This window comes from Neofelis nebulosa, chromosome 4 (assembly GCF_028018385.1).
Source record: "Neofelis nebulosa isolate mNeoNeb1 chromosome 4, mNeoNeb1.pri, whole genome shotgun sequence".
Taxonomy (NCBI): domain Eukaryota; kingdom Metazoa; phylum Chordata; class Mammalia; order Carnivora; family Felidae; genus Neofelis; species Neofelis nebulosa.
The window spans coordinates 6,763,142-6,784,887 of record NC_080785.1 but is presented as its reverse complement, the minus strand read 5'-3'; the positions used below and the strand labels follow the sequence as shown (position 1 = coordinate 6,784,887).

General features: G+C 46.8%; 1 protein-coding gene across 1 annotated transcript in view; it reads right to left on the bottom strand.

Annotated features, from left to right (window-relative positions):
- Window positions 1–6,433: 6,433 nt before the first annotated feature.
- Window positions 6,434–21,746, bottom strand: part of LOC131508389 (uncharacterized) — a 44,805-nt gene continuing 29,492 nt past the window's right edge. Inside the window, exons 4-6 of the mRNA XM_058723481.1 lie at window positions 11,647–11,948; window positions 8,789–8,837; window positions 6,434–7,551 (exon numbers count right to left, since the gene is read on the bottom strand). Of these exons, the coding sequence (XP_058579464.1) occupies window positions 6,683–7,551; window positions 8,789–8,837; window positions 11,647–11,948 (1,220 nt within the window). The 3' untranslated portion in view covers window positions 6,434–6,682. The remainder of the gene's footprint in view (window positions 7,552–8,788; window positions 8,838–11,646; window positions 11,949–21,746) is intronic.

Genomic DNA, 21,746 nt, shown 5'->3' with positions numbered 1-21,746 from the left:
CGGATTGCAAGCTCTGACAAGGAATCATCTGTAATTACAATCTTTATTCCTCTAATATAATGTGCCTTTTACACCCCAGTTATTTTTAAGTCTTCCTCTTTATCTTTGGTTTTTAGCAGTTTCAGTATGAAGTGCCTAGATTTTTATTTGTTTGTTTCTGTATTTATCCCGCTCAAGCTTCTCTGGGACTCTTGGATCTGTGTCTTGGTGTCTTCCCTTGTTTTTCGAAATGTCTGAACCATTATCTCTTCAAGTGTTTCTTCTGTTCATTTTCTTTTTTTCTCCTTCTGGTACTTCAGATACATGTGTGTTAACCTGTTTGATATGCTTTGCAGCTCCCGGATACTCTATTCCCTTTTTCTTTTTCTCACTCATTTTTAACTTTTGTTTTCATTTGAAGAATTTCTATTCTCTCTTCTTCAAATTCACTGACTCATGTTGAGTCAACTGTGTTGATTGATGTACCTGCTAGGGAACACTTCATCTCTGATAGTGCTTTTGACTTTTACCACGTATGTTTGATTCTTATGGTTTTCATCTGTCTGTTGAAATTTCCCCATCTTTTATTTCATGTTGTCCATTTTTTTATTCAGTCCTTGTCGTTATTTTAAAATCCCTGTTCAGTTTCTGGACTTTTTGTGAGTCTACCCTGTTGATTGTGTTTTATTTTTGTTCTCCTGCTTTTAAAACAAGTTTCATAATTTTATTAAATTGTAGACATAGGAGGATAGGAGCAAATGAAATAAAAAATATTGATGCCTAGATACAGAATCCCTTGTCCTCCATCAGGCTGTTAGGGTGGGATTTGAGTCAGCCCACAGGGAGTTGGACTGGTTGGGATTGTTGCTACAATTATCGATGGAGCAGCTAAGGCCCCATATTTCTCTAGGGTGCCTTGAGCTCAGTGTGGGCACTCAGATGCCATGTGGTTTTACTCAGTGTTCTCATCCCGTTTACCTTCAGCTTCCAGTCATCCCTACACACTCTGCTTCCCTGAGTCTCTCCAGGCCCGTGATGGATGGCTGGTGCTTATCAATCATTGCTCCTATGGCCTGTGGGGGCAGGGCAGCACATATGTCTGTTGTCCTGGTCCAGCCTGAGTCTTAAGCATGGCCTGTGCACCTGGGCCTGCGGATGTGGACTTTCTCAGTAGGTCTGACTGTACTAGTGTTCTCAAGAGAAACAGAACCAGGTGGAAAGATCAATATCTATACCTACCTCTCTCTCTCTCTCTCTCTTTTTCTCTCTATCGATGTAGATATATATGTATATCTATAGATATTGGTATCTTTCCACATTTGCACTTTGTATCTGGCATCTAATCATATCCTACCTTATAGTTTCACTAGCTCCCAGGAATATACACACAATAATGTGCAGTGTTTATTATTGTGAATAATAACCTGTGGAGTATGTATGAGTGTGAAATGTATCTGTTTACGAAATATTTTATTAATTTATGAGTATTTACTATTACAAAAAGTTTCCTCTTGGATTTGATGATTCTGTATCACAGTTTTATGGAATTTAACCCACAAAGTGATTTCATCATATTATTTCATCATACATGAAAGCTATCAAGATGAACATTAATGTGATCATGTCAATAAAGAAATGGAACCCATTTCGGCCCCACCTCTTGGAGCAGGTGCATAGGGATGGCTCTGAGACAGACACAAGTGCGGGGCCACGTGCCACACCCTGCTCTCTCTGCTACTCCTTCTAACACGCCCTCGCGATGTCCCAAGTAGGGCTTTTTACCCGTGGGTGTCAAAGCCTTCCTTTGATTTAAGCATACATTTCCGTATGCGAATTTAAAAGCCATAATACTTATATTTACTTTAAAACTCATTTCTATATGCAAACAAGACAGAAACAAACAACAATTGGAGGGCGTGTGTGGACACGTGTGCACAAGACAACGTGAAATGAAAGAATGACGGGTTGAAGTCAGCCCCACAGTGCGTGCTCGTGAAACGCGGCCCTGGAGGCAGAGCTGGGGACAGCGGCCGTCCCCCATACCCGCCATCCTCCCTGCTGCCCTGTGGGTTCCCGGGTTGCCGGGTTACCGAAGGGATCCCGCATGGCTCAGAGCCCCCATGTGAGCCCCGCAGGGCTGCTGAGGACGCTAAAGACGGAGATTAATGGCGGACTTCTGCCCAGCGGCACTTCACCGAGCCCAGCTCACTGCAAGGGCCACCAGGGCCCTCAGACCTCCTGACCACACCTCACCACAACCCCCAAGTCCAACGTGCCACCCCCACTCTGGTGCCCCAGGAGCTAGTGGCATCTAAGCACAGGCGCGTGCGGGCCCTTCTAATCCACGTGGAACTGGGATGGCCCTAGGGGTCCCCCCAACAACCACCTTCTCCACGTGGAGCTGCCCCCCACTTCCCGCCAACACCACCTTCCTTCCAGCCCCTGAACCCTGGGCCAGGTGAGTAGGTGCCTCCTGTTGCATCCACATCTCCGGACTAGAGCATGGCTGATTTGAAGAGAGGAGCCAACTTCCTTGAAAGTGTTTTGTCACATTCTGACAGAGCAATAAGGAAACCCTATGGGTTGGTTACACAACCCAAGGATGTCATCTGATTTTCTAATGATGTGGCAGTCAAGCACTTTCATGGGCTGGCCTTCCCCCATTAAACTCCATGGGACCACCATAGCAGTGGAATGTCGGGGTCTGAGGCTTTCCACCAGTGCACCTGTGGCCCCCTCTTTCTCCATTGTGTGAGACGACCTCTGGGTTTTGTTTTCTTTTGTTTTGTTTGTTTGTTTTGCTTTTTTGCATAGTAATCCATTTGAGAAGCACAATGAAGACATTCCCCAAATTTCGACTTCACTTTGGAAAGACATCAGCCATAATAAATGCTAGAAACTTGGGAACTGTGTTATTTTCAGTATAGTTATTTCTCTTGTTTGGCAGTAAATTATTGTAAAGGAAATAAACCGATGTTTCAGAAGTAAACATTAATATGTATGACCCTGACATCACTTTCACCGGTGATAATAAAACATCCAAGGGTCACAAAGGGCCAGATCTAGCCGGGTATGAGAGCTAGGACAGTATTAAGGAGGGTCAGTGTCTGCTTTGGTTGAATGTTTGTGTCCCCCCACAGGTTTCATATATTGAAAATTTCGTGCCCAAGAGGATGGTTTTAGGAGCTGGGGCCTTTGGAAGGTGAGTCAGTCAAGAGGGCAGATCCCATATGAGTGAGAATTGTGCCCTTCTACAAGAGGCCGCAGAAAGCTGACTCATCCCTTCCACCATGTGAGGACACAGCCAGAAGTCAGCAGTCTGCAACCCAGAGAGGTCTCTCACCAGATCCTGACTGAAATCACATCTCCATCTTGGACCTCCAACCTCTAGAACCATGGGGAAAATTCTTCTGCTATTTACAAGTGGCCCAGTCTGTGCTTTTTTAAATTTTATTTTTTATTTTTTTAATATGAAATTTATTGTCAAATTGGTTTCCATACAACACCCGGTGCTCATCCCAACAGGTGCCCTCCTCAATGCCCATCACCCCCTGCGTCCCTACCACCCACCATCAACCTTCAGTTTATTGTCAGTTTTTAAGAGTCTCTATTGGTTTGGCTCCCTCCCTCTCTAATGTTTGTTTTTTCCTTCCCCTCCCCATGGTCATCTCTTAAGTTTCTCAGGGTCCCGATAAGAGTGAAAACATATGGTGTCTGTCTTTCTCTGTATGACTTATTTCACTTAGCATAACACTCTCCAGTGCCATCCGCGTTGCTACAAAATGCCATATTTCATTCTTTCTCATTGCCAACTAGTGTTCCATTGTGTATATGAGCCACAATTTCTTTATCCATTCATCAGCTGATGGACATTTAGGTGCTTTCCATAATTTGGCTATTGTTGAAAGTGCTGCTATAAACATTGGGGTACAAGTGCCGCTATGCATCAGCACTCCTGTACCCCTTGGGTAAATTTCTAGCAGTGCTATTGCTGGGTCATAGGGTAGTTCTATTTTTAATTGTTTGAGGAACCTCCACAGTTTTCCGGAGCAGCTGCACCAGTTTGTGTTCCCACCAACAGTGCAAGAGGGGTCCCGTTTCTCCACATCCTCTCCAGCATCTATAGCCTCCTGATTTGTTCATTTAGCCATTCTGAATGGCGTGAGGTGGTATCTCAGTGTGGTTTTGATCTGTATTTCCCTGATGAGGAGTGATGTTGAGCATCTTTTCATGTGCCTGTTGGCTATCTGGATGTCTTCTTTAGAGAAGTGTCTGTTCATGTTTCCTCCCCATTTCTTCACTGGATTATTTGTTTTTCAGGTGTGGAGTTTGGTGAATTCTTTATAGATTTTGGATACTAGCCATTTGTCTCATATGTCATTTGCAAACATTGTTTCCCATTCTGTTGGTTGCCTTTTAGTTTTGTTGCTTGTTTCCTTTGCAGTGCAGAAGCTTTTTATCTTCATGAGGCCCCAAAAGTTCATTTTTGCTTTTAATTCCCTTGCCTTTGGAGATGTGTCATGTAAGAAATTGTTGCGGCTGAGGTCAGAGAGGTTTTTCCTGCTTTCTCCTCTAGGGTTTTGACGGTTTCCTGTCTCACATTCAGGTCCTTTATCGATTTTGAGTTTATTTTTGTGAATGGTGTACGAAAGTGGTCTCGTTTCATTCATCTGCATGTTGCTGTCCAGTTCTCCCAGCATCATTTGTTAAAGAGACTTTTTTCCATTGGATATCCTTTCCTGCTTTGTCAAAGATTAGTTGGCTATACTTTTGTGGGTCCAATTCTGGAGTGTCTATTCTATTCCATTGGTCTATGTGTGTATTTTTGTGTCAATACCATGCTGTCTTGATGATTACAGCTTTGTACTAGAGGCTAAAGTCTGGGATTGTGATGCTTCCTGCTTTGGTCTTCGTCTTCAATATTACTTTGGCTATTCAGTGTCTTTTGTGGATCCATACCAATTTTAGGATTGCTTGTTCTAGCTTCAAGAAGAATGCTGGTGCAATTTTCATTGGGATTACATTGAATGTGTAGATAGCTTTGGGTAGTATTGACATTTTGACAATATTTATTCTTCCAATCCATGAGCATGGAATGTTTTTCCTTTTCTTTATGTCTTCTTCAATTTTCTTCATAAGCTTTCTATAGTTTTCAGCATCCAGATCTTTTACATCTTTGGTTAGGTTTATTCCTAGGTATTTTATGCTTCTTGGTGCAATTGTGAATGGGATCAGTTTCTTTATTTGTCTTTCTGTGGCTCCATTATTGGTGTATAAGAACGCAACTGATTTCTGTACATTCATTTTGTATCTTGTGACTTTGCTGAATTCATGTATCAGCTCTAGCAGATTTCTGGTGGAATCTATCGGGTTTTCCACGTATAATATCATGTCATCTGCAAAAAGTGAAAGCTTGACTTCATCTTTGCCAGTTTTGATGCCTTTGATTTCCTTTTGTTGTCTGATTGCTGATGTTAGAACTTCCAACACCATGGTAAACACAGCGGTGAGTGTGGACATCCCTGTCGTGATCCTGATCTCAAACCCTCAGAAATACAAGCAATTCTCAGGGAATACCATGAAAAATTATATGCCAACAAATTGGACAACCTGGAAGAAATGGAGAAATTCCTAAGCACCCACACACTTCCAAAACTCAAACCCGGAAGAAAAAAAGAGTTTGATCAGTTATCAAAAATCCCCCAACAAATAAGAGTCCTGTACCACATGGTTTCCCTGGGGAATTCTACCAGACATTTAAAGCAGACATAATACCTATCCTTCTCAAGCTGTTCCAAAAAATAGAAGGGGAAGGAAAACTTCTAGACTCATCCTATGAAGCCAGCACTACATTGATTCCTAAACCAGACAGATACCCAGCAAAAAAAAAAAAAAAAAAAAAAAAAAGGGAACTACAGGCCAATATCCCTGATGAATATGGATGCAAAAATTCTCAGTAAGATACTAGCAAATGAAATTCAACAGCATATAAAAAGAGTTATTTACCATTTTCAAGTGGGATTCATTCCTGGGCTGCAGGGCTGGTTCAACATATGCAAATCAATCAAAGTGATACCTCACATTAATAAAAGAAAAGAACCATGTGATCCTGTCAATCGATGCATAAATACCATTTGACAAAATTCAGCATCCTTTCTTAATAAAAACCATGGAGAAAGTTGGGATAGAAGGAACATACCTAAACATCATAAAGGCCATTTATGAAAAGCCCACAACTAATATCATCCTCAATGGGGAAAAACTGAGAGCTTTCCCGTTGTTTTTTTTTTAATAGCAACTCAAGCGAACTAAGGCAGTGTCTACGTTTTGATAAATGCTCACACACGCACAAAAATGTTTGTTTCCCTTTGCCATGAATCCACTTTCTATATAAAACACTACCAGTCAATGCACTATTTTTTCAAGAAGGAAAAATACGTCCAAACTACTAAAATGAATTAAGGACATTTGAAAGTTAACCGCATTTATTTGAATAGTGTACATATAGTCAAAAGTGACATTTGAATGCTAAAAGTGAACTTGAGCCTTTGCAAAGTCGATACAGTGTCCAAGGCGTCCTGAGTCATTAAGACTCCCAGTCTGAAACTCCAGGTTTCCTTTGAAATTGGGTTTAAGTTCCCCTCAGCGCCTTGACCCAGCCCCTTTACCCTCCAGGCTCCCCGCATTTGGAAGGGCAGCTCCTTCAATCTGGGCCTGGAGCCCCCCGCTGGAGAAGCAGCAGGACAAGTAACAGTGCGCCCCCCAGCAGCAGGAGCGCCAGCGGCCACCCCCGCTTCGCGGCCTCCAGCCAGCGCCGCCCCCGCCCCCACTGCCTACCCCACCCCCGCCCCAGACCGCGGGCCGCCAGCCGCGCGGCCACCAGGCGGAGCGTGTCCTCGGGACGCGCGTGGCGCCGGGCCCACGCCAGGCCGTACACGTCGTCGGTGAAGGGCGCGCCGTCGTGCTCCAGCGCCAGCCGCTCCACCAGCGCCAGCAGCTCGCCCACCTGCGCATCGCGCTCGGCGCCCGCCGCCCGGTTGTCCAGGGCGCACACGCGGCCGCCGCACTCGGCCACCAGGGCCCGCAGCGCGCGGTTGTCGGTGGCGCGCACGTAGTCGTGCAGCGAGCCCCCCTCCAGGTCCTCCCGGCGCGTGAAGACGAGCACGGCGCGCGCCAGGACGCCGGCGCCGAACAGCTCGCGGACGCCGCGCGCAGCCTCCTCGTCCTGGGCGGTGAAGCGGCCCAGCTGCGTGACCAGCAGCAGCGCGTGCGGCCCGGGCGCCGAGAGCAGGTAGCAGTTGGCCCGCTCGGTGCAGTCCGGGTCCGCGTGCCGGCCTCGGGCGGTGAAGAGGTCGGGGGTGTCGGTGACCTCCACGCGCCACCCGGCCCAGCTCCGGCTCCCCAGGGCGCAGCTTCTGGTCACCGGGGTGGCCGCGAGCCTGGACGGGAAGAGCCTGTGGCCCAGGATGCTGTTGCCCGTGGCGCTCTTGCCCACTCCGGTCCTGCCGGCCAGGATGAGCCTGAGCCTGCGCTCCTGCGCGAGCGGCTGCTGGTCTTCCGAGTCTTCGGAACCTGTGAGGACAGAGTAGGCGTGGGCCGCAGGCCTGAGAGCGCGCGTCCGGCTCCACCGGGGCTCCGGGGTGCCTCCTGAGGGAGGAGGGCAAGGATGCCTCCCGCTTCTGCTTGTCCAACAGGCCTTTCGCAGGCGCTCTGGTGAGAGCTTGTGCGACTCCGGGGGCATCTTTAGCCACTTTTTTTCCATCTTTGGCTCCAGTGCGTGCACCTGCCCCCCAGTCCATGCTCCGGCACCGGGTGCACACTGCTCTGGAGGGTCCCCCTCGATGGTCGCAGGCCATGACTTCAGCTGACATTGCCTCTGGTCGTCCGCACCTTGCAGAGCTGCTCCGTGCTCGACGACTTCCCAGGCCTCTGCCAGACTTCTCCCAGGGGCCATCCCAGCGAGGAGATGCGGGAGGGCACAGAAGGCCTGGGAGTGAAGGGCTGTCTGGAGTCCCAGACACCCCGGGTTGGAATCACAGCCCCGCATGTGCCAGCTGTGGAACCTTGGGCGAGTTTAGACTAAGCGTTCAACGTCTTCTGCGTAATGGGAGGGGTGACAGAGAGTTGTGTCTCCCAGGGTTGCTCAGAGTATTAGATGACAGGATCTCTTTCCTTCTTCCCTTCCTCCCTTCCCCTCCTCCTCCCTCTTCTCTCTAGTAAACCTGCTTCCAGTAAGACACAGTTAACCCTCCATCCTTGTTCACGGACACAGTCTACCTGGTAAACCGTGTTCCCTCCAGTCCATGATCTCAACCCTCCACATCTTCCGTGGGGATCGAGTAGATGTATTATCCTCATTGTACCCTTTGGACCCAAGGCACAGTCTGGTCAGGCACTTAATATCCTTCAGTAGGTCAGGGGCAGAGGTCCAGCAAAAATGCAAAGCTGGGGCTCTAGCTGTTTCACCCCAGCATGGGGACATGTCTGGGATTTGTCTCTGCTCAGTCTTTTGTTTTTTTTTAATGTTTATTTATTTTTGAGAGAGACAGAGACAGAATGCGAGTGGGTTGGGACAGAGAGAGAGGGAGACAAATCTGAAACAGGCTCCAGGCTCTGAGCTGTCAGCACAGAGCCCAACGTGGGGCTCGAACTCACGAGCTGCGAGATCATGACCTGAGCTGAAGTCAGACGCTCAACCGACTGGGCCACCCAGGTGCCCCTATGTGTCTGTTCAGTCTTGAGTTAGCCCATGGCCTTGGGACCCAGATCTGACGCCTAGGGGCAAGTACATATTGAGATCAGTTCTTACCATAGGCATTCTCTTCATCTCTGGCCATCTTGCGTCCTCCCATGCCCACCTGAAAGAATTCCAAACACAACGTGTTAGTTCCTTCGTTCCTTCAATCATTCGTTGGTTTATCGAATAGGTATAACTACCTAAGGTGGCTCAGGCAAGGTCCAAAGAGCTGGTGACATCCCAATGAAAGGTCATGGTTCCTGCCCTTCCCTGAACATCAGAATTTGGGGAGGAACCCCGGAAGGACCTGGTTGGTGTTGGAACCAAACCATGAGAACCTTTGGTGAGCCTCGTTGGTCCTTTCAGGGACCCTGAATGCAAATGACAGAGTGGAAGTGATAACCCATCCTCTGTGTCAGTGAGTGAGCCTTAGCTGGGAATTTCCCAGGTAATTTATGTCAGTGGCATTAACTGTAGGCACAAAGTTTTCCCAGAAGATTCCACAGCCAAAGGAGACTTTGGAAAACCCTGAGAATCAGAAATTGTGCTCAGTGACTTAGGGAACCACCTTAGGGCGGTTGGCCGGGGATGGGCGGGGGTGGGGGTGGGGGGACAAGAAGAGAGTTTGCAGTTTGCTTTTGAAAATTGGGAAAGATACCTATCTCCCGTGCTGATCTGAAGAACCTGTGATCTGCTCTCCGAAGACCAAAGAATTCGGCTTGTGTCATTTGTGTAAATATGACCTGTGTGCTGGAGAGATGGGACACTCCCTTCCGGCTCCTGGTGTTCCTGCCCCGAATCTGAGGCCTCTCAAACTAAGCGATGACCCCAAGTCCGGCAGGATTTACTACAGCTAGCCACTCAGCGATGGAGTCTGCTTGATCTCACGAGGACCTGGTCACAAGGGCGCAGCTCTGCTCTGTCTGCTTCGCCAGCCCTGTGTGCCACTCACTCCCCTTCTGGGTCAGCTGCTCCGCAGAGGACAGGTTTCAGGGCCTTTCCAGCCCACCTGTGCGCTCACCCCCATGACCACTCCTTCTCTCCCACGTTTCTGTCTGAGTCCTGTCTGTGCTCCGCCATCCATTTCAAATGCTACCTCTTCATGGCAACACCTGGCTACTGTGGGTGACCGTGCTGTGTCCCATGGGCAACACACAAGGACAAGCAAAGGGAAGGGTTGATTGATAACTTGTCTCTGACCCGTTAGATGACAGGTTTGTCTTCTGCGTAGCGCCCCTTTCAGCTCCCCAAAGGCCTTGGTAAAGTTGATCCCACAGGCCTCAGGTGAGTAGTGATCTTGTGTGTAAAAATTAGCAAACTCCCATAACTGACTGCACAGCAGAACTGAAGAAACAGGCAGAAGATTCAGTGCAAAGAACAAGAATTTAGCTAAAGCAAGAAGTCCTTATCAATGATGGAAGTGACCAAGTGTGCTCTAGGAAATCCACTGGACTCCTCGCCCTTATGGAACTTCTCAAAGGTTTGCGATGGTTTGGATGGGATTTGAAAAATTTTTCCAGAGTTTCTGAGAGCTGACATCTGGGGTTTAGAGGCTTGGAGTCATTGACTGATGTAGAACATGGAGACTCGTAGCATCTTAAATGCGATTAGATATTATGTAATCCCCTGCGCCCTGAACCTGCTGCCTTTTGCAAGTATCTATGGGAGTCTTTAAAATATATATTTGACCTTTTGTTTCATAGATCTGTACTTTGGTAAGAAAAAAGGGGGTGCCTTTGTGGCTCAGTCTGTTAAGTGTCTGACTCTTAATTTTGGTTCAGCTCATGATCTCATGGTTTGTGGGTTTGAGCCCCTCATCAGTCTCTGTGCTGATAGCACAGAGACTGCTTGGGATTCTCTCTCCTTCTTCTTCATGTGTGCCTCCCCTGCTCACATGTCTGATTCAAAAACAAAGAAACAAAGAAACAAACAAATAAATAAATAATAAACTTAAAAAACGGTATCTCTCCCCCTCCTCCTGAGGGATTTCTTTAAAAAAAAATTTTTTTTTTTTACTGTTTACATATTTTCTAGAGAGAATGTGAGACAACACGAGCAGGGAAGGGTCAGAGAGAAAGAGGGAAACGAAGAATCCAAAGCAGGCTCCAGACATTGAACTGACAACACAGAATCCATCCCAGGGCTCAAAGCTGAATGGACCAAGCCACTGAGGCACCCTCCCCACCCCCCTGAGTGATTCTAATGCATCGGGTCCCTGCTCTGAGTTTCTGAGCCATTCATCCTGTCCAAGCCCTTCATTCATAGCCAGTGTGTGGGGATGAAGCTGGCTCCCAGCGCACAGAGCCCTGGGCAGCTTGGGCGGGGGACGGGATGTGCAAGGACACACAAGCAAGTGTACTGCAGAGGTCTGAAGACCATGTTTATAACTCTTGCTGGCTCTTGCAAGTCCCTGGGGGTGCACAGGGCTGAGGAGGTGGAGGGTGTGAGTGGGGTTCGGCTCACAGACACGATTTCCACTCTGCGATGTGTTCTGAGGTTAGACTCACTTGTTTCTCCTCAGAAATGTCTCTCTCCTTGGCTGCACATGCCCTCAGAGGGAGTGTCTGCAGCCTTCTCCAGTGTGCTCAGCCCTGGCAGTGCTTCTAGCAAACACCTTTCTGACCAGGCGAGGAGCAGGGCAGGACGAAGTACGCAGTCCCAAGTAAAAGTGTGCGCACTCCACGGCTGGAGAAGATGCTTACCATTTCTTCTTCACCTGCTTATTCTGAAACTCAGAGCTCCCTGAAAAGCCTGCAAGGGTGAAGTTATTCTTTCTAGATCCCGCTCCCCTTCCTGGGAGGTAGTAGAATGCAGGTGCCTACTCAGTGAGCTGCAACCAGGCCCTGAACTCCTTAGAGCTCCCCTAATCCCCCCACTTCCTCCACTCCCCTCTGCCCCAGGTGGCTCCCTTCCTCCCTGTGTGTGCTCACCTTCGAGCCGAAGTGGTGACAGGCTCTGCTGTTGGCTGCAGAAACCCGCGACCTGGTGCTGTGCCTTGGGTTGTGAGTACAGAGGCTGTTCCTGCCAGCACAGCACAGGGAGGAAGTCTCAGAGCCCAGGGAGGGAGGGCCCAGTGGTGCCGATTTAAAGGGACAGGACATGGGCCAGGTGGGCCAGCGAAGGGTGCCTTGGCATTGTTTCCACTGCATGACCCACCCCCTGCTTGGGACTGTGCTGATCCTTTCCGAAGGTCGCTGTGGCACCACATCTTGTTCCTGGGAGAGGCTGTAACCTCAATGAAGGGCAGTTTAGATTTCTGAGGCCTGTTCTCAATGTTGGCCTCTGCCCAGTACTCTTATGTCCATTTGCGTTTTGCTTTTTGGGTGTTTTCCTAGAAAATGGCTTCTTGAGAGTCTCCTTCCCCAGGAATCAGGGAGGAATCCTTGACTGGACATCAGTGTGGACAAGGCCACCAAATGGTCCTCTCTGCCATCTCCTCATTCCTAAAGAAAAAGAGGTCTTTTCAGCTATTAAAGATCAGACAGCAGGAAGAGGATGGAATTCATAGGAGACTTAGTCTAGCCTCAAGTTGGTATCTCTGACCGAAGTGTCTGTTTCTCCTCTCAGGAGGTCATGAGAGAGGAAAATAGCCGTGAGTAAAATAGCCAGACATTGTGTGGAGAGAAGGCTACAACAGCGTATGGTGCTATGTGCCCTGGACCTGGTTTGTTCTGGAATCAACTCTGCGATCTTGCCTAACTCACTTACAGTTTCTGGAGTCAACTCTCCCCATGCGTAGTGAGGGCTTTCACATAATCTGAAGCTAATGTTCTGGGGCGTGATTTTTAGCCAGTCTTGCCAGTTCATTCTCTCTAGTGAAGATACCTAACCCATGGCCCTCCACCTTATCCCCCCACACCTTATCCAGCTTTATTGAGATATAATTGAAATGTAACACTGTGTAATTTTAAAGGGTGCAATGTGTTGATTTGATACACTCTATATTGCAAAATCATTGCCACCATAGTATTATTAGCTAACACCTGCATCACATCACATATTTACCATTACTCGTTTTGCGTGAGAACATTTAAGATCATCTGCTCTCTTGTAACTATTAAGGTATGATACAGTGGGATGAGCCATAATTACTGTGCTGCACATTAGGTCCCCAGAACTTATTCATCTTGTAACTGGAACTTTGTACTCTTTGACCAATGTCTCCCCCTCCCCCCATGCCCAAGACCCTGGTCACCACCGTTCTACTCTCCATTTCTGTCAGTTTGGCTTTTTAAAATTCCACATAAAAGTGATATCATACAGTATTTGTTTTTCTCTGTTCGACCTGTTTCGCTTAGGATAATGCCCTCAAGTTCGACCCTGTTGTTGCAAATGACAAGATGTTCCTCTTTCTTTTCACAGAAATATATATATATATATATATATATATATATATATATATATACATACATACCCATAGTTGGACCCTTAGGTTGCTTCCACGTCTTGGGTATTGTGAGCAATGCTGCAGGGAGCTTGTGAGTGCAGATCTTTCTTTGAGATCTTGCTTTCATTTCTTTTGGATAAATACCCAGAAGTGGGATTGCTGGATCCAATGTAATTCTACGTATAATTTTTGGAGGACCGTCCATACTGTTTTCCACAGTGGCTGCACCAATTTGCGTCCCATGCACAGTGCACAAGGCTTCCCTTTTCTCCACATCCTCCCTAACACTTGTTACCTCTTGTCTTCTTGATGATAGCCATTCTCACAGGTGTGAGGCAATACCTCATTGTGGTTTTGATTTGCGTTTCCCCTGATGATGGTGATACTGAGCACATCTCCATGCACCTATGTGCCACCTGTGTGTCCTCTTTGGGAAAATGCCTGTTTACTTCCTCTGTCCTTTTAAAATAAATTTCTCGGGTTTTGCTATTAATTATGTGAGTTCTGTATGTATTTTGGGTATTAACCCTTTTTCAAATATACGATTTGCAAATACTTTCTCCCATTCAGTGGGCTGCCTTTTTGTATTGTTGATGGTTTCCTTTGCCAGGCAGAAGCGTATTAGTTGGATGTAATCTCACTTGTTCATTTTATCTTTCGCTGCCTTTGCTTTTGTGGTCAAACCAAAAAAATTATTGCCAAGACTGAGGTAAAGGAGCTTACCCCCTGTTATACTCTAGGATTTCAAGTCTCTTAGATTTATTGAGGCCCATTTTATGGCCTATTGGTCATATTAGGAGAACGTTCTCTGTGTACGTGAACAGAATGCATAATCTACTTCGTTGGGTAAAGTGCTGTAATGTTAGGTATAGTTGGTTTATCTGTGGGTCACATCTTCTGTTTCTGTTTTGACATTCTGATTATCTGTGGTACACGTTGTTCAATGTGGACATTGAAGTCTACAGCTTGTTGTTGAATTGTCTATTTCTCTTTCACGCCCATTATTTTTTGCTTCCTGTGTTTTGGGGCTCAATTGTGAAGTTCATGTGTGTTTATAGTTATTACATCTTCAAATTCACTGAATCTTTGTTCTAGCCATTCAAATCTATCATTGAGCCCCACTAGTAAAATTTTCATTTCAGTCATACTTTTCCGCTGCAGAATTTCTTTTTTTTTTTTTTTTTTAATTTTTTTTTCAACGTTTTTTATTTATTTTTGGGACAGAGAGAGACAGAGCATGAACGGGGGAGGGGCAGAGAGAGGGAGACACAGAATCAGAAACAGGCTCCAGGCTCCGAGCCATCGGCCCAGAGCCTGACGCGGGGCTCGAACTCACGGACCGCAAGATCGTGACCTGGCTGAAGTCGGACGCTTAACCGACTGCGCCACCCAGGCGCCCCTCCGCTGCAGAATTTCTATTTTGTTGTTTAAAAAAGCAATTTCTGTATTCTTATGGACACACAGACAGCAGCAAATCAAGGCCTAGAAAGTCAGTAAGGGAATCAGTATCCAGATCACTACACCATGTTACCTAAAATGCCCAGTTTTTAAGAACACCTGCAAGATGTACAGCGAAACAGGAAGGTGTGACCCATATACTGGAAAAACTCAGGCCACAGGAATTGCCTGGCAGAGGCCCTGGATATTGGATTCAAAGACAGGGCTTCCAGAGAGCAGTTCTAAGCATGTTGAAAGAACTGAAGGAAATCAGTGTGAAAACTCCCACCACTGGTACCATACTTGATGAAAGGCTGAGAGCTTTGTCCCTGTGATCAGAGATAAGACAAGGATATCTGCTCTGGTGCTTCACTGCAACTTTGTGTAGGGGGTTTGCATGTTTGGCTGGACTCTCCCAGTGAAGTCTGCTTTCCCTGCAGGGTGAAACCTCTGGTGTCTCTCCTCAGAGGGTGCAGCCTGGGCCTGCAGAGTCCCGGGAGTTGACAGTTGTCTTAGCCCCATTGTGTGTTTCTTTCCCTAACCACTCTGTCTGTACTATACCCGGTGGTTAAACCTACTGACTTCCAGCTGATTCCTCCAAAGATACTGTTCTCTTGCTGGAAGGCTGAGGGGACAGGGAGCCCCAGCTTCTTGGCCACACCTCCCAGAATGCAGTTTCCTTCCAGAGGAGCTGAGTGTGTGTTTGAAGGGAGGAAGCAGCTTATGCTAAGTGTCACAGACTCACTGTTCTTACTACTATTTAGTAGACATTTTTTTTTGAAATTGGTCTTCTTTGTTTGCTGAATGATCTTAGAACAACTTTAAGAGACTTTAATATATTTTAAAAAATATATACATTGCACCACTTATGGCTGTCCCACCAGTACTAGGTCTGTAGGGTTCCTCCAGGGCATATGGAAGCCTGTCCTAGTTTTGGGTCAAACTCTGGCCACATTGCCAACTCTCCCCTTCCTTCGTACTGGCTGCCTGGAGTTTGCCTCCTTTTGCCTTACCCTTGTGGTGTCTTATTATAGTTAAATGAAACACTGTCAAAAGGGAGACAGGCAGCAGTTACCACCGTCTTACAGACAGCCGTCTTTATAAGGAGTCCCGCTGTCCTACTAACTGCAGATATGGTGAACTTGCAGAGGGTGAGAGAGACGCTGGCCTCTCCCTGTATTTCCAAAGAGTCGTTTATATTCTTTCACAGCTTGGACATGAGTCATTTCAGTGCAACTTCCACGGTCTATATCTTCCTGATAAATAAACAATAGTCGAAATAATAAGGCTGCCTGCCTGTTTGTTAGCTATTTATGTTTTGAGTGAAAATTTTTTAAAAGGGGGTACCTGGGGGCTCATTTGGTTGAACATCCAACTCATGGTTTCACCTCAGAATGATGATCTCGCGGTTCTTAAATCAAGCCCTGCGTCGGGCTCTGTGCTGGCAGGGAGTGTGCTTAGGATCCTCTGTCTCCCTCTTTATCTGGCCTTCCCCTCCTCACTATCTCTCTCTCTCTCTCTCAAAATTAACAAATAAACTTTAATCAATCAATCAATCAATCATTCAATGAACAAACAACCAGTAGAAAAATTGGTCAAAATTTTGGAAGATAGCAGCATCCGTGTGCACCTGTTCTAATAAAGAGCAGAACTGACTTGTTCAGCCCATGTTGGGGTCAAAAGATCTAGCTGCTCTGCTTGCTTTGAACGGGCCCTGGTTGGAGATTCCCAGGAAGACGTCCACCTCATCCTCAGGCCAGCACCAGCCTGGGGAGAGATGGGAAAAGCTACCTGTGCAGAGGCCAGTGAGACCTCCATGGTGGGGTTCCTCCTTGGCCCCGCCTTCCTGCCCCAGTCCCTTTTGAGCACAAGAGCAGCCACAAATGAGAAGACATGAACCTGTGACCTTGCCTCTGTGGCCTGATGAGGAAGACAGACTCGGGAGAGGTGAGGCAGGAAATTGCTGGGGCTGAAGTAAGATGTATGTTTTTCTGTGCACGAGTGAATTTACGAGAAATCACCCTGTTACCCATTTCTTGAAAATGCAAGGGACTGTGGGAAACAATAGCAGAAAAAACTGTGCTGTGATATGGTGCCATAAATATAACAGTCTTTCCTTTAACCCCCGTTAAAGATTTACTTACCGTGTTTATCATTTGTAATAAAGCACTCGAGACACTCCACAAAGATATGAGTCAAGCAATAAAAGATGTCAAGTTGAAACCAAAAGAAAGAAATGAAGGTAACAGCAGAAACCGTGCCAACTTTGTTCTAAATCCCAGAGAGGGCAGATCACTGAAGGCTGTCGGCTGGCCCTGGCAGCCTGTGAGTTCTTTCCCTGACACCCATTCTCCCAAGCCACCTCTTCCACCATTGGTACCAAGGAATGGCTAAGAATCCAGGGGCCATCCAAGCAAAGGCTGTGGGGTTTGGAGGCGTGGGACTGGAAAGTCTAGGCGGATGAGTGAGGAAGGATGCTGTGTGTGTGGAGAGTAGCAGAGAACTCGGGGTGAAACATGCCTGTGCCTTTGCTTCTTGTGTTCATGGCTGTTGGTGCTGGCTGGTAAATAAAGGTCATGTCCGTAACCATCTGTAAGGGTCCATTACTCTGATGGCCCAGGGACGCCAAAGCCCTGGGGAAAGAAGGTCCATACTCATATTCACACCTGGGTCCTCCAGCTAGGAGTCTTGGGACTGGGCCCTCATCTGGGTCTCCCTTTGGGGGCCACAGGCCCCTGTTCCACCTGGAGATTTATACCTATAGCCAGCCAACACCTGAGAAGTTGTGTAGGTACATGGTCCCAGGCTCATGAATCATGCGGGGGGCAAAGTCTTGGGATTTGTCCTCATTGGGAGAGGCCCAGAGAGTCTCGCATGATGCTGTTCTGTAGGAGGCATTGAATTGAGACAATCTAGGACTTCTTATCCATAAAGATACTGGGGCACAGGGGGATTGTGGTTTTGTGGGGTCTATTTGTGTTTGGGTTTTCTCCAAGCCGTAGATCTTGATCATGGCATTATCAGGCCCACACACTTTTCCACTGACTGATTTTCATATATTAAGGAAAAATTTCTGCTGATTAAGAGAAAATAGTCCTTTTGTGCGGTGTTGGTATTCTGTAAGAGTGAGGGATTGATTGTTGCTGCTGGGACTGGGGCCCGCTTTTACCTCAGACCCCCCAGCTCATGGCACCCTGATAGCCTGCCTGTTTGCCTTAAGAGTTCAGGAGGCCTTAACCGCACTCCCAGTCCTTAAATTCCTGTGTGTCTCTTTAAAAGAAACAATTGTTAGTTTTTGTTTTGATGTTGTATATTTGTTTCCAAAGAGAGAATTCTTTAGAGGACTGAAATCTAAATTCTGAGAAAGCCCCAAGCTCTCTCTCATCAGGGAGACCCGGGGTCCGTCTGGGCCAGAAATGTGGTGGGAATGAGGAAGAACGTAGTCTAGATGATTTGCCCGCTCACACTGTGCCACAGAAGGGGAGACCTTTGGGTTTCTCAGAGGATGGGACAAGAAAGCAGGCAGGGGCAAGGTGGAGGGGACATACTGGATGCCTAGCACTGCACGACAGGTCGTCCAAACTCCAGTTGAAACAGCTGAGACATGGATTGTGTGGTAGCTCCTGGAGTCCAAAGTCAAGATGCCAGCAGAGGCGTGTGCTCTCTGAAGCCTTGAGGGGAGGACCTTGCTTGCTTCTTCCTGGGCTCTGCTGGCAGCTGGCCATCTTGGTGCTCTTTGGCTGGAGATAAGCCACCACTCTCTTTCCTCACGCATTTCATTAGAAGCAGCAAGGAGACACCAGGCCACATCTTCCACATTGTTCTCGGAATTCTCCTCAGCTAAATATTCAAGTTCATCACTTACATGGTCTACTCTCCACCCAGCAGCCCACCTCAGTTTAGCCCGCCTCCCTTCCCCTGTCATTTTATAGCAAGTGCCATCGTCCCTCCAATGTCCAGCAGCGTGGTCCCCACCTCTCTCTGGGACCTCACCAGAAAGTGACCTGGATGCTCATCCTACCACTGACATCCTCTTAGGCCTTTATTTTTATCATGTACCTCAGAATTCTTCGAGCATCCGTGCATTACTCAATTTCAAAACGACTCCTACATTTTAGGTAATTACCGGAGCAGGACTCTACTTCTTGGCCTTAAAATCTATATTAATTCCCCCAGGAGCTGCTGTAACAAATGACCACAAACTGTTGCATCAATATTCCAAACAAATAACCACAATGGCACATTTTGAATCCATTCACTCAGTCCTATGTCATTACTTCTCACTCTGCTGGATCTTGAGTCAGTCGTCTGATTTCATGAGGTACATATGCTTCCAGACTGAGAGTCCCAGTAGTCCTGGCTTTGCTCACTGGCACAGTCTGAGCACTGAGTCAGTGCTGCCATCTTGCAAACCTGCTCTGAAGAGTCTCTTTGAGGCAACAGTGGTTCAGAGCACGTCCTACAGTTTTTCCCCTGCAGCTCCAAGATTGTGACCCTCTGGTGAAGTCACAGATTCTGAGTGGTCACTTTTGGTAGATCTTCAGAGAAGCCTTAGGAGGAAGCAGAGACCTGTTTGAGAACAGGACTGAATGGTTGTGGTTCATAACCGAATATAACATCGTGGAAGACAGTAAAAGGCTCTTTGGGGGGCATGGTCCTTATTTCATGAGGGTTTGTTCAATGTTTCCTTTGAGGGATTCAGCCCCAAGTTCACTGTCACACCTAACACCTATATCTCTTTTGTGACAAGGCTGCTATTAGCCTGCAAGAGGCAGCTCTTCTTGCACATCCGTGGAGCCAGAAGACAATTTCATTAAAGACATGTGAGTGCAGGGCTATAGATAATCCAGTTCCCTTATCCTGGTAGACAGGCTGTGGAGGTGCTGAGTCTTCCTTTTCATGCAGTGCCCTTTGTGGGTGGAGTGAGTGGGGAGAAACCAGGAAACCTTGAGTGATATCCACTTAAAAGAGATTGTTACAAAGTAGAAGTGACTAGTTTTATTTGGCACCAAGAGAGAAGGCTCCAGAATCCCTAACCCCAACATGATGGTATTTGGGGGTAACGTAAGTGGGTTTCCATGAGTTCATGAATCTGGGGTCCTCTTGATAAGATTAGTGCCCTTGGAAGAAGAGATAGCAGAGAGTTGCTTCCTCGCTCCATCATGTATGGACACGGTGAGACAGTGCCATTCGCAAATCAGGAAGTGAGCCTTCCCCAGGGAAACAAGTTGGCTGGCACATTGGGCTTAGGTTGCCCAGTCTCCAGAACTGTGAGAGATTAATTCCTGTTGTTCCTGCTCCCAGGCTGTGGTATGGCTGTCCACGCTAAGACAGCATCTATGATGTGTAGATGAGCCTCAGGATGGTAATCTATGAGACTAGCATTGAGGGTTGAATTATTACTACTAACTAATACCTATTGATCACTATGGTTTGAGTACCACGTCATGTGTACAAATTTATGTGGTTTCACAATGACTGTCTGATGTAAGTATTCCATTTTAAAGATTAGGGGAGTGGGTTGCAGAGAGGTTAACTCACCCAAATGTGGCAGGCTGGATGGTGTTTCCCGAAAGATGGCCACACTCTAATCCCCAGAGCGTGTGAATGTTACCTTATTCCATAAGCATCTTTGCAGATGTGATTAAGTTAATGACTTTGAGATGGGGAGATTATTCCGGATTATCTGGGTGGGCCCCAGATGTAATCAGAAAGGTCCTTCTAAGGAGAGGCATGTAGGCAATGTGATAAAGGCAGCAGAGATTGGTGTGATGTGGCCACAAGCCCAGGAAATCTGGCAGCTTCTAGAAGATGTAAGAGGCAATGGATGGATTCTCTCCTGGAGCCTCCAGAAAGAACCAGCTCTGGAAGACCTTGATTTTATCTCCATAAAACTAATTCCATGCTCTTGTCCTCCATAACTGCAGAAGATGAAGTTTATATTGCTTTCAGCTACTATTGTTTTGGGAATTTGTTATGGAGGCAATAGGAAATGGATCCACCAAAGTTCCAAAGACGATATGTAGAAGAAACAGGGCAATGGGGGAACGATTCTTTTAAACTACTGTTATTATTTCTGCACTATTTTGATAAGTTGAGCTTTGAGATTATCTAGATCTGAGCAGCAGAAAACACCCTGAACCCCACAAGAAGACTCCTGTAGAATTCAAAGAATGTCTTTTAATGACCCCACACCTTTTGAAAATTCATTATATCCACATTTCTCTGTGTGTGTGAAATGGAAAGAATCAAAGGAAAACATAAAAAAGGAAGCTGTGGCTTTGTCCACATTTATCTCTCCGCTTCTGACTGTGTGGAAGGAGCAAGATCCTGGGTGGAAAGTTGTGTTTCCAGGGTTGCAGGAGGAGACAAGCGGTGGAGAGGCCTGTGGCTCACAGCATAGGTGCAAGTGGAAGGAAGCCCTCAATGATCAGGAGCGTGGCTAAGTGAACAATTCAGATATGGGGCTACACTGCTTCTATCCAGAATCTTCTAGAAGGAGATCACTCCTAACTTAGGGCTCAGGATGGGACTGATGGGGGCCACATGCTCCTTTTTGACCAAGGATCACAAGGCTGTTACCATTTGAGACCCGCATCTGATTTCTTGTGGCATCCATGGATTCTGTGTCAACTAGTCTCCTGTTCCCTCTAGGGAACTTAACAGCGTACCTGAGCATAATACCTGGAGAAGCAATTAGCTGACCATGAAAACATCCAAGGACAAGTTTCACTCAAGGAATATGTAGCTTGAAATGAAACTAGGAAATGGTAGAGATATTTTGAGCAGGAAATATGATTCTAGCTCTCCTCTAGACTTTTATGTATGTAGTCTCATCAAGACCAAGTTCATGGGTATGTGACCTGTGCCATTGCACAGGGCCTTGTACTTAGAAGGGTTTACTGTTCTATTGATGTCATCTTGAAATTCTTAATTTTTTTGTTTGTTTTTGACAAAGGGCCTGGCATATTCCTTTTGTGCCAGACTTTGCAAATTACATAGCTGGTTCTGGTCTGTGTCTTTATTGCAAGTTGGAAAACAGTTACCTGGGGCCCTCCAAGTCATTAGCACCAATAACTGGTCTAATGATATGGAGCAATAATTTCCAAATCTAGCTGCTTCCCTTCATGGGTTGCCTCCCCATTGTCCACTACTTCCTGCCACATTTAGTTCTCTTGGTACCCACCTTCAAGTGTGAGCATCAAG